Here is a 16,689-nt window from a genome sequence, read left to right as displayed (position 1 = left end):
TCTTCATGCGCAGTGATAAACTCGGCACTCTAAAGCACCCGAGAGCGTTTTTTTCGATGCCAACCTAACCAGAGTGACGGGAGCGGCACAATTCAGAAAAAGTGCTCAGCTCGCCGAGAAAATGCGATTTAGGCAATAAAATTAAAAATGCTTATAAAACATAAACCAAACGTTGGAGGTGGTCATTTCTTAATGCGCAGTAATAAACTCGGCACTCTAAAGCACCCGAGAGCGTTTTTTTCGATGCCAACCTAACCAGAGTGACGGGAGCGGCACAATTCAGAAAAAGCGCTCAGCTCGCCGAGAAAATGCGATTTAAGCAATAAAATTAAAAATGCTTATAAAACATAAACCAAACGTTGGAGGTGGTCATTTCTTCATGCGCAGTGAATAACTCGGCACTCTAAAGCACCCGAGAGCGTTTTTTTCGATGCCAAGTGACGGGAGCGGCACAATTCAGAAAAAGTGCTCAGCTCGCCGAGAAAATGCGATTTAAGCAATAAAATTAAAAATGCTTATAAAACATAAACCAAACGTTGGAGGTGGTCATTTCTTAATGCGCAGTAATAAACTCGGCACTCTAAAGCACCCGAGAGCGTTTTTTTCGATGCCAACCTAACCAGAGTGACGGGAGCGGCACAATTCAGAAAAAGTGCTCAGCTCGCCGAGAAAATGGGATTTAAGCAATAAAATTAAAAATGCTTATAAAACATAAACCAAACGTTGGAGGTGGTCATTTCTTAATGCGCAGTAATAAACTCGGCACTCTAAAGCACCCGAGAGCGTTTTTTTCGATGCCAACCTAACCAGAGTGACGGGAGCGGCACAATTCAGAAAAAGTGCTCAGCTCGCCGAGAAAATGCGATTTAAGCAATAAAATTAAAAATGCTTATAAAACATAAACCAAACGTTGGAGGTGGTCATTTCTTAATGCGCAGTAATAAACTCGGCACTCTAAAGCACCCGAGAGCGTTTTTTTCGATGCCAACCTAACCAGAGTTACGGGAGCGGCACAATTCAGAAAAAGCGCTCAGCTCGCCGAGAAAATGCGATTTAAGCAATAAAATTAAAAATGCTTATAAAACATAAACCAAACGTTGGAGGTGGTCATTTCTTCATGCGCAGTGAATAACTCGGCACTCTAAAGCACCCGAGAGCGTTTTTTTCGATGCCAACCTAACCAGAGTGACGGGAGCGGCACAATTCAGAAAAAGTGCTCAGCTCGCCGAGAAAATGCGATTTAAGCAATAAAATTAAAAATGCTTATAAAACATAAACCAAACGTTGGAGGTGGTCATTTCTTAATGCGCAGTAATAAACTCGGCACTCTAAAGCACCCGAGAGCGTTTTTTTCGATGCCAACCTAACCAGAGTGACGGGAGCGGCACAATTCAGAAAAAGTGCTCAGCTCGCCGAGAAAATGCGATTTAAGCAATAAAATTAAAAATGCTTATAAAACATAAACCAAACGTTGGAGGTGGTCATTTCTTAATGCGCAGTAATAAACTCGGAACTCTAAAGCACCCGAGAGCGTTTTTTTCGATGCCAACCTAACCAGAGTGACGGGAGCGGCACAATTCAGAAAAAGTGCTCAGCTCGCCGAGAAAATGCGATTTAAGCAATAAAATTAAAAATGCTTATTAAACATAAACCAAAAGGTGGAGGTGGTCATTTCTTCATGCGCAGTGAATAACTCGGCACTCTAAAGCACCCGAGAGCGTTTTTTTCGATGCCAACCTAACCAGAGTGACGGGAGCGGCACATTTCAGAAAAAGCGCTCAGCTCGCCGAGAAAATGCGATTTAAGCAATAAAATTAAAAATGCTTATTAAACATAAACCAAACGTTGGAGGTGGTCATTTCTTCATGCGCAGTGAATAACTCGGCACTCTAAAGCACCCGAGAGCGTTTTTTTCGATGCCAACCTAACCAGAGTGACGGGAGCGGCACAATTCAGAAAAAGCGCTCAGCTCGCCGAGAAAATGCGATTTAAGCAATAAAATTAAAAATGCTTATAAAACATAAACCAAACGTTGGAGGTGGTCATTTCTTCATGCGCAGTGATAAACTCGGCACTCTAAAGCACCCGAGAGCGTTTTTTTCGATGCCAACCTAACCAGAGTGACGGGAGCGGCACAATTCAGAAAAAGTGCTCAGCTCGCCGAGAAAATGCGATTTAAGCAATAAAATTAAAAATGCTTATAAAACATAAACCAAACGTTGGAGGTGGTCATTTCTTCATGCGCAGTGAATAACTCGGCACTCTAAAGCACCCGAGAGCGTTTTTTTCGATGCCAACCTAACCAGAGTGACGGGAGCGGCACAATTCAGAAAAAGTGCTCAGCTCGCCGAGAAAATGCGATTCAAGCAATAAAATTAAAAATGCTTATAAAACATAAACCAAACGTTGGAGGTGGTCATTTCTTAATGCGCAGTAATAAACTCGGCACTCTAGAGCACCCGAGAGCGTTTTTTTCGATGCCAACCTAACCAGAGTGACGGGAGCGGCACAATTCAGAAAAAGTGCTCAGCTCGCCGAGAAAATGCGATTTAAGCAATAAAATTAAAAATGCTTATAAAACATAAACCAAACGTTGGAAGTGGTCATTTCTTCATGCGCAGTGATAAACTCGGCACTCTAAAGCACCCGAGAGCGTTTTTTTCGATGCCAACCTAACCAGAGTTACGGGAGCGGCACAATTCAGAAAAAGCGCTCAGCTCGCCGAGAAAATGCGATTTAAGCAATAAAATTAAAAATGCTTATAAAACATAAACCAAACGTTGGAAGTGGTCATTTCTTCATGCGCAGTGATAAACTCGGCACTCTAAAGCACCCGAGAGCGTTTTTTTCGATGCCAACCTAACCAGAGTTACGGGAGCGGCACAATTCAGAAAAAGCGCTCAGCTCACCGAGAAAATGCGATTTAAGCAATAAAATTAAAAATGCTTATAAAACATAAACCAAACGTTGGAGGTGGTCATTTCTTCATGCGCAGTGATAAACTCGGCACTCTAAAGCACCCGAGAGCGTTTTTTTCGATGCCAACCTAACCAGAGTGACGGGAGCGGCACAATTCAGAAAAAGCGCTCAGCTCGCCGAGAAAATGCGATTTAAGCAATAAAATTAAAAATGCTTATAAAACATAAACCAAACGTTGGAGGTGGTCATTTCTTCATGCGCAGTGATAAACTCGGCACTCTAAAGCACCCGAGAGCGTTTTTTTCGATGCCAACCTAACCAGAGTGACGGGAGCGGCACAATTCAGGAAAAAAGTGCTCAGCTCGCCGAGAAAATGCGATTTAAGCAATAAAATTAAAAATGCTTATAAAACATAAACCAAACGTTGGAGGTGGTCATTTCTCCATGCGCAGTGAATAACTCGGCACTCTAAAGCACCCGAGAGCGTTTTTTTCGATGCCAACCTAACCAGAGTGAAGGGAGCGGCACAATTCAGAAAAAGTGCTCAGCTCGCCGAGAAAATGCGATTTAAGCAATAAAATTAAAAATGCTTATAAAACATAAACCAAACGTTGGAGGTGGTCATTTCTTAATGCGCAGTAATAAACTCGGCACTCTAAAGCACCCGTGAGCGTTTTTTTCGATGCCAACCTAACCAGAGTGACGGGAGCGGCACAATTCAGAAAAAGTGCTCAGCTCGCCGAGAAAATGCGATTTAAGCAATAAAATTAAAAATGCTTATAAAACATAAACCAAACGTTGGAGGTGGTCATTTCTTAATGCGCAGTAATAAACTCGGCACTCTAAAGCACCCGAGAGCGTTTTTTTCGATGCCAACCTAACCAGAGTGACGGGAGCGGCACAATTCAGAAAAAGCGCTCAGCTCGCCGAGAAAATGCGATTTAAGCAATAAAATTAAAAATGCTTATAAAACATAAACCAAACGTTGGAGGTGGTCATTTCTTAATGCGCAGTAATAAACTCGGCACTCTAAAGCACCCGAGAGCGTTTTTTTCGATGCCAACCTAACCAGAGTGACGGGAGCGGCACAATTCAGAAAAAGTGCTCAGCTCGCCGAGAAAATGCGATTTAAGCAATAAAATTAAAAATGCTTATTAAACATAAACCGAACGTTGGAGGTTGTCATTTCTTCATGCGCAGTGAATAACTCGGCACTCTAAAGCACCCGAGAGCGTTTTTTTCGATGCCAACCTAACCAGAGTGACGGGAGCGGCACAATTCAGAAAAAGCGCTCAGCTCGCCGAGAAAATGCGATTTAAGCAATAAAATTAAAAATGCTTATTAAACATAAACCAAACGTTGGAGGTGGTCATTTCTTCATGCGCAGTGAATAACTCGGCACTCTAAAGCACCCGAGAGCGTTTTTTTCGATGCCAACCTAACCAGAGTGACGGGACAGGCACAATTCAGAAAAAGCGCTCAGCTCGCCGAGAAAATGCGATTTAAGCAATAAAATTAAAAATGCTTATAAAACATAAACCAAACGTTGGAGGTGGTCTGTCAGGTTCAAAATCAGCAAAAGGATCAGCAGACAAAACCAGTGAGGCAGAATGTTGAGTCTTTTCTCGCGAGGAGTGCATCCAGACTTACAGCAGTCCAAAATACACTAAAGATCTGTCACACCCCTCGCTCTTTTTATTAAGGGATGCCCTACCTACAATGTGAGACTAGCCCCTAACAGGTGGGGGGGAAAGCATGGCCTAGTCTCATGAGAAAATAAAGGAGCGCAAGGACATAAACAAGTATTCTATGTGAAACAAGTAGTTACAGACAGGACGCCATGGGAAAGGAGTGCAAGGACAGAATGCCAGACATCAACAGAGTAGATTGAGCTATCAGCAACTTTCTTGGATTCCCAGAGGTGTAGAAGGTCAGGAAGCCCCAGACAGCATCGTATGACTTGTTGTGGACTGGTGGACGTCTGCAAGGCGAAACAGTAAGCATTCTGCGCAATAACTTATTAATAAGTACTCATTAGGGAACGCATGATAACATATATATACAATTTATCTAACAATTCCCCCCTGTTTATCATAAGTTCCCGGAGACCAACCCATCACCCATATGGCCACTTCAAAAAGATTTTCAGCCACAGGGATCATAATTCGCAGGAACCAACTTACACACGGGAGGAAACTGAGTCACAATCGGCAAAGCCCGGGTCAGAAAACAAATCGGACAAGTTTACCACAACAGATTCGCTGACCGGGTCGTCAACAGAGAAGGAACCCCCGTCGACCGAAAGGTCATCCCTCAGGAGCAACGGGAAAGTCTCAGCTGGTGGAGAGATAGCAGCCGTAATTAGCCTGTTAATTAGGGATCGGAGACAAGGGATGCAACAACATCCACACAAGGTCAAAATGGCAGAGAAAACGGCAACGGAGACCAGGGCAGAGGAAACCAGGGTGCGGTATTTTCCGAACACGTTCAACCAGTTGGCCCAAACCTCCGTGTTCACTCCACTGTGCTCCTTCATCTTCCCGTTCAAGGCCCGCAGGCCCTCAAGGGCCTGGGACAGGCTTCCGTCGGCCGCAGTGTTATTTGGAATAAAAGTGCAACATTGCTCACCGAACATGGCGCAGACACCGCCCTCTCTTGAGAGTAGCATGTCAAGGGCCATTCGATTCTGGAAAGCCATGAGGGAAGTAGCGGCCAGTTGGGAGTGGACCGCCTTGAAACCCGCCTCGGTCCAGTTTCCAAGCCTCTGCACGTTGTAATGGACGTAGTTAATCCTGTCAACATTTTTGTTAAGAGTACACCACCAACACAGGGCGGATTCAAAACCAGCTGCTATCTGATTCACCAGCTTATACTCATCCGGCACTCCCCTAGGAACACCAATGGCGTCGATGTAGGTTGGATTAGCTGTGCCCCGCCATTCGGCGTCTCGTTTCGTTCTCGGCCAGAATTTGGGCACTACGGACGTAGCAAAAGACGTTAGATCATAAGAGGACATTGGTATCAAATGAACAGGTAGCAATAGGGTTACCAAAGCGCAAATTCCAGCGCTGTCGAAAGGCAACCTATCATAAAGTTTGTTACTATTACACCAAAACCAAATATCACAACGAGCAATGGGCAAAAAAGGGGCCGTGACCTTGGTCACGGACCCACACCACGGAGCAGGTATGGCGCCGAGCTTCACACCGGTACCAGGTAATCTAATGCATGTAAAATTACCCTTAGCTACAACAGACGAAAAAAGGGGTTTATGCTTTGTCATAGGGGCAACAGGGTAAACCGTATCCCATCTAAAACAATCGTGAGTGGGTGAAATGGACGAGTCTAACATCAAAACGACAGCACACTTAGGGCCTATATTTGCAGGTATGATTTTCAAAAGAGGTCTGGGACCCATGCATGCAATGCAACTAGCGCCAGCCATCTTTGCGGCCTGCTCAGCCATAAGAAGCCAGTAGTTAGTATGACCGCTTATCCCTGTGGAGGCCACAAAATAGCTGTCTACATCAGTTAGGAGCGTACTTGTGATTTTTGCTCCCGCTGACAAGGTGTATTTATTTGTAACGGGACGGTCTGCGACCGACATTGTTCTATTAAGGCAAATAGCAATAGGAAAGCGAGGATCGGTTCCAGAGGACCAAGCCCACAGTTGAAAACCCCAACAAGAAGTGTTAAACAAGGTGGCATTTGGAGGACGAATATGACCGTCAGGGAGTGTAAGAGTCAAAAGGAGGCTTGTGCCCCGATTTATCAAAGTCACTCGTTTAGCAAAGAACACAGCCTCGTCACTGGAACCAGAGGGCCAATACCCTCGCATTTGCGTGGTGACAAGGGTGCCCCAGCCGGTGTTAACCGGGTGGCCAGTTAAATACCACCAATACCCGAGCCATCTATCTCCAGTAGTGGGGCGACCATTACGAAACCCCTTCAAACTTTTCAAAGGTAAAATAATAGAAGAAGATGTGTTAGGAGCCACAGTAAACATTAATGAGTTATTATAAGCCCAAGACAAAAGCCATGGTACACAGGTTGGAACACGGACGGCTCCTGGAACACAAACAACATGACCAAAAGGGGATTTAGTGTCGCGCTTATGTCTAGCAAGTTCTCCCCATGAGCCACATCGACTAGAATTAGCGTTAGCAGTCGCCTGAGAGAATAATGTGCGAGGCTCATGGTACTCTATCCCTCCAGATAAAGTAACCCCTGAAAAAAATATAATGGTAACACAAACCAGCAAAAACAACCAAAAGCACATGGTAGACTTCGCGCAGGCTACAGCCCGATTAAAGCACTCACCAAATGACCCTCTAATGCTCATGTTTTGGATCTCCCCAGAGTCAACACCCTGAGCTTCGGGTTGGTGTCTTGGAATTCTTCTGCTAGCTTTCGTGTCAACCCTGGATCTTGACACCAGAATCAGGCACTATTACCAGACTTTGCTCACCTTCCGTACTTAGGTTGGGTCTGCGGAGATCACTTTTTTACAATGAGTTAAATGAATCCACGTGTTGCGTTCGGCTATTTTTAAAGCATTAGGTGTCGTGAGTAGTACCAAAAAGGGACCTTCCCACTTGGGTGAATGCCAATTCTTCCTCTTGATACTCCTGATCAAAACCCAGTCTCCCGGTACCACTTTGGGGTCTTCCTGCAGAGAAATGGGTTCATCATCAGTGTTATTGGTTAGATCCTTTTTACGTTCTAACATTTTTCTCATGTAATCAGCTAACGTGGCTTCCTCGGGGATCTCCCATGTGTTTTTGAACTGAGGAAGCCTGTAAGGTCTCCCAAACATAGTTTCATAAGGAGTTAGCCCTGTTGTACTTGTAATATTTATGTACATTTTAACCAGGTCTAAACACTGAGTCCACGGTCGTTTTGTTTCTTCCATACATTTCTTTAATCTGTTTTTTATAGACTGGTTCGCTCTCTCAACCAGGCCAGCGGATTGCGGTCTGTATGAACAATGGTTCTTTACATTTATGTGGAACATTCTCCCAATGTTATGCACTATTTGATTTACAAAATGTGGACCATTGTCGCTATAAATTGTTTCTGGAATACCGTACCTTGGAATGATGTCTTTGCATAAGGCTTTTGCCACTGTGAGTGCATCTGCATGTTTGGTAGGAAATATTTCTACCCATTTAGAAAATGCGTCTATTATGACCAATCAATATTCTTTCCCTTCACATTTATGTAATTGGATATAATCCATATGTATTGTCTGAAACGGGTACAATGGAGTCGGGAATTTCCCTCTCTGAGGTCTTAAATTGCCTTGTGGGTTATGTTTAGCACAGATCAAACACGCTCTGCAAAATCGTTGTGAAAAAGCGGCAAAGCCGTATGTTGTATAAATAGCCTCGACTTGTTTCACCATACCTCCCGCCGAGACATGGGTGACCCCGTGACTTGAAATAGCAGCCCATTTGAACAAGCTACGAGGCAAGACAGGTTTGCCCAAAGGTCACACAAAAAGACCATCGGTGTTTTTAGTTGCACCCCGCTTTTCCCAAGAGAGTCGTTCCTGGGAGGGGCTCTGAGACTGCATGTCAAGCAACACATCAGGGGAGATGTGTGACATTGAATCATGAGCCGTGAGAGACGAGAGGACATGAAGCAGGCCTTCCGCAGCGGCCTTAGCGGATTTGTCAGCAAAAGCATTACCGAGAGAAACAGGATCAGAGCCCGCAGTGTGAGCAGCACACTTGCAAACCGCTACCTTCAAAGGCAGCTGGACAGCATCCAAAAGTTGAGTTAGTATAGCGGAATGGGAGACGGGCTTCCCTGTAGAAGTTATCATGCCACGGTTGCTCCACTGCTGAGCAAAAACATGCACTGTAGCAAAAGCATACTGACTATCAGTCCAGATAGTGACGGACTTGTTTGCAAACAATTTGCAGGCCCCAGTCAAAGCAATGAGCTCAGCGGCCTGTGCCGACATATTGGATGGCAGTTTAGCAGCCTCCAAAACCACGTCGGCAGTAACAATGGCATACCCAGTAAGGGTCACACCAGATTCATTCTTCCTAGAAGACCCATCAACAAAAACCACATGACCATCTGGCAGAGGCGTATCTTCCAAATCAGGCCGAGCCTTTGCAATCTGTTGGGCAGCATCGACACAATCATGGAATTCGCCATCGTCAGGAAGGGGAATGAGAGTGGCAGGATTGAGTGTCGTGCATCTTTCAACGGTCAGATGCGGCTGAGACAGCAACGTAGCCATGCAAGAAAGATGACGCGCAGGCGACAGAAAGGTCATATTAGTCTGTAGCAGAAGAGCCGAGACAGCATGAGGAACTTTCAGTGTTAAAGGATGAAATAACACAACACCAGCACTGCTCTCCACAGCCATGGAGGCTGCCACCACGGCCCTCACGCATGGTGGGAGAGCACATGCAACACTGTCCAGTTTAGAGGAATAAAAAGCAATAGGACGCAATTTTGAGCCATGTGATTGGAGCAAAACAGAGGTCATGTAATGACCTTTGCAGTCAACAGTCTGGACAAACACCTTATCATAGTTGGGTAAGGCTAGAGTGGAGCTGGAGACCAAAGCCTGTTTGATCAAAACAAAAGCATCCTCGGCTTCAGGAGTCCATTTTAAGTGAGCGGACATTGAGATGTCTTCCACATACATCAATTTGGACAGAGGAGCAACAATTTGGGCATAATCAAGTATCCAGTTTCTACAATAACCTGTGAGACCCAAAAAAGACATCATTTGCTTCTTTGTTAGTGGCTTAGGAGCTTGTAAAATAGAGGCTTTTCTGCTTTCAATTATGGATCGACCTTGGGAACTTAGATTGTGGCCTAGATACTTAATCTCAGCAGACCACAGTTGAAGCTTGTTCTTGCTGACCTTGTGGCCTTCACTTGCCAAGTGATGCAGCACTGCAAGCGTGTCTTTTTGGCAAGAGGCAAAATCAGGAGATGCTATCAAAATGTCATCAACATAAAGCAAGATCTGACTTCCCATTGGCGGGACAAATTTAGCCATGCTGGCTGCCATCACCTGGGAGTAAATTGTCGGGCTTTCACAGTACCCTTGTGGTAACCTTGAAAAGGTGTACCTTGAGCCAGCATATGTAAACGCAAACCAAAACTGACTCTCTTTTGCAATAGGGACAGAGAAAAAAGCATTGCTAATGTCAATCACTGTGAAGATTTTCGTATCAGGTGTCAATGAATTCAACAAAGTATGCGGGTCAGGGACACAAGGTGCTCTCTGAATAACAGCATTGTTTACAGCTTGCAAGTCTTGCACCATTCTCCACCCCACAGAAGGGGGTGCCTTCTTTACAGGGAAAATTGGGGTATTGCAAGGAGAATCCGGGCAAGGAACGATGACACCTGCTTTTAATAAATCAGAAATAACAGGTGCTATACCCTGTAAGGCATCAGGTTTTAAAGGATACTGCCTCACACAAGGGCGGTATTCAGTTTTAGGTCTTATGACAACAGGAAGCGCACCTTTCACTAAACCAACGTCAGAAGGACCCGCAGACCAAAGATGACTTGGGACCTCAGCGAGGATGTGCTCGTCATCGGACGTCAACACATAATCTCAAGATGAGGGTGTTTGCTCAACACCAGGATCAGCGTGGATTCCACTAATGAATGACAAGGCTTTAGTCATATTTTGTTTGAAGAGCTTGGTGGAAGGACTGTAAAAGGAGTCAGGATTAACCTGAGTCCAGTCAGAAGCTGCCAAGGCATCACCAGCCATAAATCCTAAACTCTGCCAGGCTGCGGTGTGAGGCCTGTAGAGAGAGATGTGGAGCGGAGTGGGAGACACGTGTAACTTCTGCACAGCAGGGGGAGCCGCTTGTATGACTACACAAGCACGGCTCTCACCATCGTGCAGAAGGAAAGAAGTTGTCAAGGTGGCAGGTGTAGCAGCCTCAAGCATGTTCTCGTAGTTGTGATCAGGACCCGGTGTGTCTTTATGCCACATAGTTATGTGTAGTTGATTGGCTTCCATTGCTTGTTCAGGGCAGCGCAAAAGGGTGGCCACACGGGCCAAAAGAGGGGAACCAAATTCCATCACTTCTGCGTCAGCCAAATCCAATGAATAAAAATAGTAGCAGTGAAATTGGCCAAATATCTGTAACTGGTGTCGCCTTTTGACAGCAATTTGACCATTAAGAGACACAAGGGAAAGCCCAAGGGCAGTGAGAGCGTCTCTACCTAGCAAATTAATAGGGCAACTGGGCATCAGCAAAATGGGAATGCAACAACTTCCCCCTTCTGGGTCCCGTATCCAAACTGGTCGAGACTGGGGAACTGGGGTTGCCAGCCCATTCGCTGCTCTCACCCAAAAGGATCTACCGTTACTTTGCACATCTGCAGGTATGTCACGACACGTGGTCACACATGCCCCTGAGTCACACAAAAAGGTTATTGGAGTCCCGTTTACGAATAGAGTTATCACTGGCTTCTCAACATTGTTCATCAACAAATCTTGAATGTTCAAATCTACATCAACAGGGGGAGCTGTTGGCAAGACAGTTGTTTCAACTGTATTTTGACCTTCGGCCAGTCATAAGGGAGGTCTACTCCCACCCTTGTGATTATCTGGGCAGTTTCTTGCTATATGGCCTGTTTTCCCACATGACCAGCAAACGGGAGGTCCAGCATTGTACCGTCTTGACTGACCTGAAGCGGGCTGGTCATTTGTTCCATAATTGGGAGAATCACGACTGTACCCCCCTCTACCCTTGCCACGGAATTTGTTACGACCACGCCCCTCCAGGCGTGGTTCGAAGGTCTTATCTTGATAAAACATCTCAGACTGCTCTCCTTTAACAAAAAACACGGTGCCCATTTTCCCCTTCTCTTTTGCTCTTTTTGCATTGACAACTTTTTCGGCGTGTATAGCATGATCAATGAACTGTGGCAAGGTAGATGTCGGGAAAGTGATCATATGTTTAGTGATCCAGCTCTGGATTGCTGGTCGCGAATTTGCATGTAGAGCGTTTTTGAGTTGTTGGTCATAAACATCAGTTCCATGCTCCAAGCCACTATTGGCCTTGAACACTCTCTCGAGTCTGTGCCTAAAGTCTTCAAACAACTCATCTTCTTTTTGTTTGGTTCGGCCAATGTCTGTGTAATTTGCTCTACGTTCAAATTTTATTTTGATCCTGCCCAATAGTTGGTCAATTTCTCTTTGTAATGGCACCCCGTTACATTCCAATGGACGGCCCCGGGAATCAAAGGGATCCCAGGTGCCTTTAACGCTTGCCCAATGTTTGGTTAAAGATGCCATAAAAACCTGTTGCACTTCATCGCCTCTCAAATTGTATGAAGCAATGAGTTGTCTCATGTCGGTACAATATTGATTAACATCTTCAGTGGGCAACGCTATACCCTCAATTGCTGATTTTATATCAGCGTGGGTCCATGTTCTGTATACTAAAATTGTGGGTCCTCCCTCATCATGAGGATTTGCCACTTCAATCATCGGGTATGCGTCTGCGTCAGCCGAAGGAACCAACTTAGCACGGCCCCGCGTCAACACACCACGAGCACGGCTCCGCGTCAACACACCACGAGCAGAAGCATCATACTCAGGAGGATGATTTGTGCTTGGTAATTTGGGGTACAGAGACGGGAAAATTGGTTCACTTTGGCGTGCTGCAATCTCCGTCTTTATAGATTGATCATTCTTTTCACCCTCATTCATCGCATCGTCAGCTTTGGCCTTCAAGCGAGCCCGCGCTGACACTGTCTCATCATCCTCCTGCCTGTGCAACAACAAGTTCTTTTTTATCTTTCCTCCGTCTTCCTTATCTCTCAGTCTTTCACTTATCTGCCCACATTTTCTCTTCTCAGCCTCCAATTCCCATTTTACTATTAGATGATATCCGACGTTATTCCTCTTTACACCACATCTAGCATCAATCGATTGCTTTAGGTTATTCAACGAATTTGTTTTCAGCTGACCGTCAAATTTGTAATCGGTTATCCATTTGTCAAGATATTTTACATTTTCGGGGTCAACTTCTTCCATCAATGTCCAATCTTTGCATTTCAATTCATGTCGGGGCAGCGGCTTTTGCTTGCTATTTGCTGTCCCCATGATTTATTTGTTTAGTTTACGGATTTGGCAATTTGAATGGCACCCGCAGTGTCCTAAAGCCAATTTAGTTCACAGGACAGTGGATAAATGTTCGATGTGTGGTGGGTCTCCGGAGGAAACGGAGAATCCTTGCCTTCGTCCACACAAAGCCACTGTTTACACCCCTGCGTGTTTATACAGAGGACTCAAACCTCAAATCAGAGCTCAAATGAGGTCACTCTCAGTCAAACCATACACACGCACACACACACACAATGCGCATTCCTATCGTCTCACAGGCAAGCAGGGGAGCCCGCCCTCCAGTGGATTTTAACAACTCTTTAACCTTCCTATTGTGTAAGGAAAACTTATCTTTACCTTTTTCCCAAAGTAAATATAAAACCTATCTTTTCACGGAGAAAGAAGCCAAACCAGCTAAACAAGGGATAAGGAAAACCCACCACAGATGGCAGCAGAAAACTAACACAGTAGGAAGGTTAGTGAGGAGGCCCCACCACACCTCAGCGGGATTTAACTGCTCCAACTACCTGTACTTCTTTATTTCTTTAGAAAACAGAGGAGTCTGCCCTCCTGTGGAATTTAACTGACGTTTACGTCAGGGGACTCCAGCATCCCATACAGAATTTAACTGTCTCTAAATATGCACTTGATAGGGTCTAGAATTGTCAAGGTTTCAAGTGACCTCTTGCCACTACACTTCCATTCCTTTCAACAGAATCAACATTCATACTCACAGTCCGCTGGGCCTTTCCCTCGGACGATCTCGTCAACCACTCCGGCGTCCAGCTGACTGATCGAGGCAGCCCCGTGAAAAGGGTTTCCTTTATATGCCTTGGCCAAGGACTTGTCCTGCGTCGAAAAGTCAGCCGGAACCCGAAGTAGGTCTATTGAGATCCCGGACGAGCCCCCAAAAATCTGTCAGGTTCAAAATCAGCAAAAGGATCAGCAGACAAAACCAGTGAGGCAGAATGTTGAGTCTTTTCTCGCGAGGAGTGCATCCAGACTTACAGCAGTCCAAAATACACTAAAGATCTGTCACACCCCTCGCTCTTTTTATTAAGGGATGCCCTACCTACAATGTGAGACTAGCCCCTAACAGGTGGGGGGGAAAGCATGGCCTAGTCTCATGAGAAAATAAAGGAGCGCAAGGACATAAACAAGTATTCTATGTGAAACAAGTAGTTACAGACAGGACGCCATGGGAAAGGAGTGCAAGGACAGAATGCCAGACATCAACAGAGTAGATTGAGCTATCAGCAACTTTCTTGGATTCCCAGAGGTGTAGAAGGTCAGGAAGCCCCAGACAGCATCGTATGACTTGTTGTGGACTGGTGGACGTCTGCAAGGCGAAACAGTAAGCATTCTGCGCAATAACTTATTAATAAGTACTCATTAGGGAACGCATGATAACATATATATACAATTTATCTAACAATGTGCAGTGATAAACTCGGCACTCTAAAGCACCCGAGAGCGTTTTTTTCGATGCCAACCTAACCAGAGTGACGGGAGCGGCACAATTCAGAAAAAGTGCTCAGCTCGCCGAGAAAATGCGATTTAAGCAATAAAATTAAAAATGCTTATAAAACATAAACCAAACGTTGGAGGTGGTCATTTCTTCATGCGCAGTGATAAACTCGGCACTCTAAAGCACCCGAGAGCGTTTTTTTCGATGCCAACAAGTGACGGGAGCGGCACAATTCAGAAAAAGCGCTCAGCTCGCCGAGAAAATGCGATTTAAGCAATAAAATTATAAATGCTTATAAAACATAAACCAAACGTTGGAGGTGGTCATTTCTTAATGCGCAGTAATAAACTCGGCACTCTAAAGCACCCGAGAGCGTTTTTTTCGATGCCAACCTAACCAGAGTGACGGGAGCGGCACAATTCAGAAAAAGCGCTCAGCTCGCCGAGAAAATGCGATTTAAGCAATAAAATTAAAAATGCTTATAAAACATAAACCAAACATTGGAGGTGGTCATTTCTTAATGCGCAGTAATAAACTCGGCACTCTAAAGCACCCGAGAGCGTTTTTTTCGATGCCAACCTAACCAGAGTGACGGGAGCGGCACAATTCAGAAAAAGTGCTCAGCTCGCCGAGAAAATGCGATTTAAGCAATAAAATTAAAAATGCTTATTAAACATAAACCAAACGTTGGAGGTTGTCATTTCTTCATGCGCAGTGAATAACTCGGCACTCTAAAGCACCCGAGAGCGTTTTTTTCGATGCCAACCTAACCAGAGTGACGGGAGCGGCACAATTCAGAAAAAGCGCTCAGCTCGCCGAGAAAATGCGATTTAAGCAATAAAATTAAAAATGCTTATTAAACATAAACCAAACGTTGGAGGTTGTCATTTCTTCATGCGCAGTGAATAACTCGGCACTCTAAAGCACCCGAGAGCGTTTTTTTCGATGCCAACCTAACCAGAGTGACGGGAGCGGCACAATTCAGAAAAAGCGCTCAGCTCGCCGAGAAAATGCTATTTAAGCAATAAAATTAAAAATGCTTATTAAACATAAACCAAACGTTGGAGGTGGTCATTTCTTCATGCGCAGTGAATAACTCGGCACTCTAAAGCACCCGAGAGCGTTTTTTTCGATGCCAACCTAACCAGAGTGACGGGAGAGGCACAATTCAGAAAAAGCGCTCAGCTCGCCGAGAAAATGCGATTTAAGCAATAAAATTAAAAATGCTTATAAAACATAAACCAAACGTTGGAGGTGGTCATTTCTTCATGCGCAGTAATAAACTCGGCACTCTAAAGCACCCGAGAGCGTTTTTTTCGATGCCAACCTAACCAGAGTGACGGGAGCGGCACAATTCAGAAAAAGCGCTCAGCTCGCCGAGAAAATGCGATTTAAGCAATAAAATTAAAAATGCTTATAAAACATAAACCAAACGTTGGAGTGTCATTTCTTCATGCGCAGTGATAAACTCGGCACTCTAAAGCACCCGAGAGCGTTTTTTTCGATGCCAACCTAACCAGAGTGACGGGAGCGGCACAATTCAGAAAAAGCGCTCAGCTCGCCGAGAAAATGCGATTTAAGCAATAAAATTAAAAATGCTTATAAAACATAAACCAAACGTTGGAGGTGGTCATTTCTTCATGCGCAGTGATAAACTCGGCACTCTAAAGCACCCGAGAGCGTTTTTTTCGATGCCAACCTAACCAGAGTGACGGGAGCGGCACAATTCAGAAAAAGTGCTCAGCTCGCCGAGAAAATGCGATTTAAGCAATAAAATTAAAAATGCTTATAAAACATAAACCAAACGTTGGAGGTGGTCATTTCTTCATGCGCAGTGATAAACTCGGCACTCTAAAGCACCCGAGAGCGTTTTTTTCGATGCCAACCTAACCAGAGTGACGGGAGCGGCACAATTCAGAAAAAGTGCTCAGCTCGCCGAGAAAATGCGATTTAAGCAATAAAATTAAAAATGCTTATAAAACATAAACCAAACGTTGGAGGTGGTCATTTCTTCATGCGCAGTGATAAACTCGGCACTCTAAAGCACCCGAGAGCGTTTTTTTCGATGCCAACCTAACCAGAGTGACGGGAGCGGCACAATTCAGAAAAAGTGCTCAGCTCGCCGAGAAAATGCGATTTAGGCAATAAAATTAAAAATGCTTATAAAACATAAACCAAACGTTGGAGGTGGTCA

The 16,689-nt window shown here is 44.8% G+C and overlaps 1 protein-coding gene across 1 annotated transcript; it reads right to left on the bottom strand.

Annotated features, from left to right (window-relative positions):
* Nucleotides 1-4,532: 4,532 nt before the first annotated feature.
* On the bottom strand, nucleotides 4,533-14,460 carry LOC133148311 (uncharacterized). The gene is made up of 2 exons (XM_061271405.1): nucleotides 13,762-14,460; nucleotides 4,533-7,588 (listed from the first exon to the last, which is right to left on the bottom strand). Exon 2 carries the CDS (start codon nucleotides 7,259-7,261, stop codon nucleotides 5,099-5,101), a length of 2,163 nt encoding a protein of 720 aa, XP_061127389.1. The 5' UTR covers nucleotides 7,262-7,588; nucleotides 13,762-14,460; the 3' UTR covers nucleotides 4,533-5,098.
* Nucleotides 14,461-16,689: the final 2,229 nt, after the last annotated feature.

Source organism: Syngnathus typhle, unplaced genomic scaffold (assembly GCF_033458585.1).
Source record: "Syngnathus typhle isolate RoL2023-S1 ecotype Sweden unplaced genomic scaffold, RoL_Styp_1.0 HiC_scaffold_53, whole genome shotgun sequence".
Lineage (NCBI taxonomy): Eukaryota > Metazoa > Chordata > Actinopteri > Syngnathiformes > Syngnathidae > Syngnathus > Syngnathus typhle.
This window is presented reverse-complemented; position numbering and strand designations above follow the sequence as displayed.

Excerpts from the sequence above, each read along its gene's own strand:
- LOC133148311 (XM_061271405.1), bottom strand. The coding sequence starts at position 7,261 with ATGAGCATTAGAGGGTCATTTGGTGAGTGCTTTAATCGGGCTGTAGCC.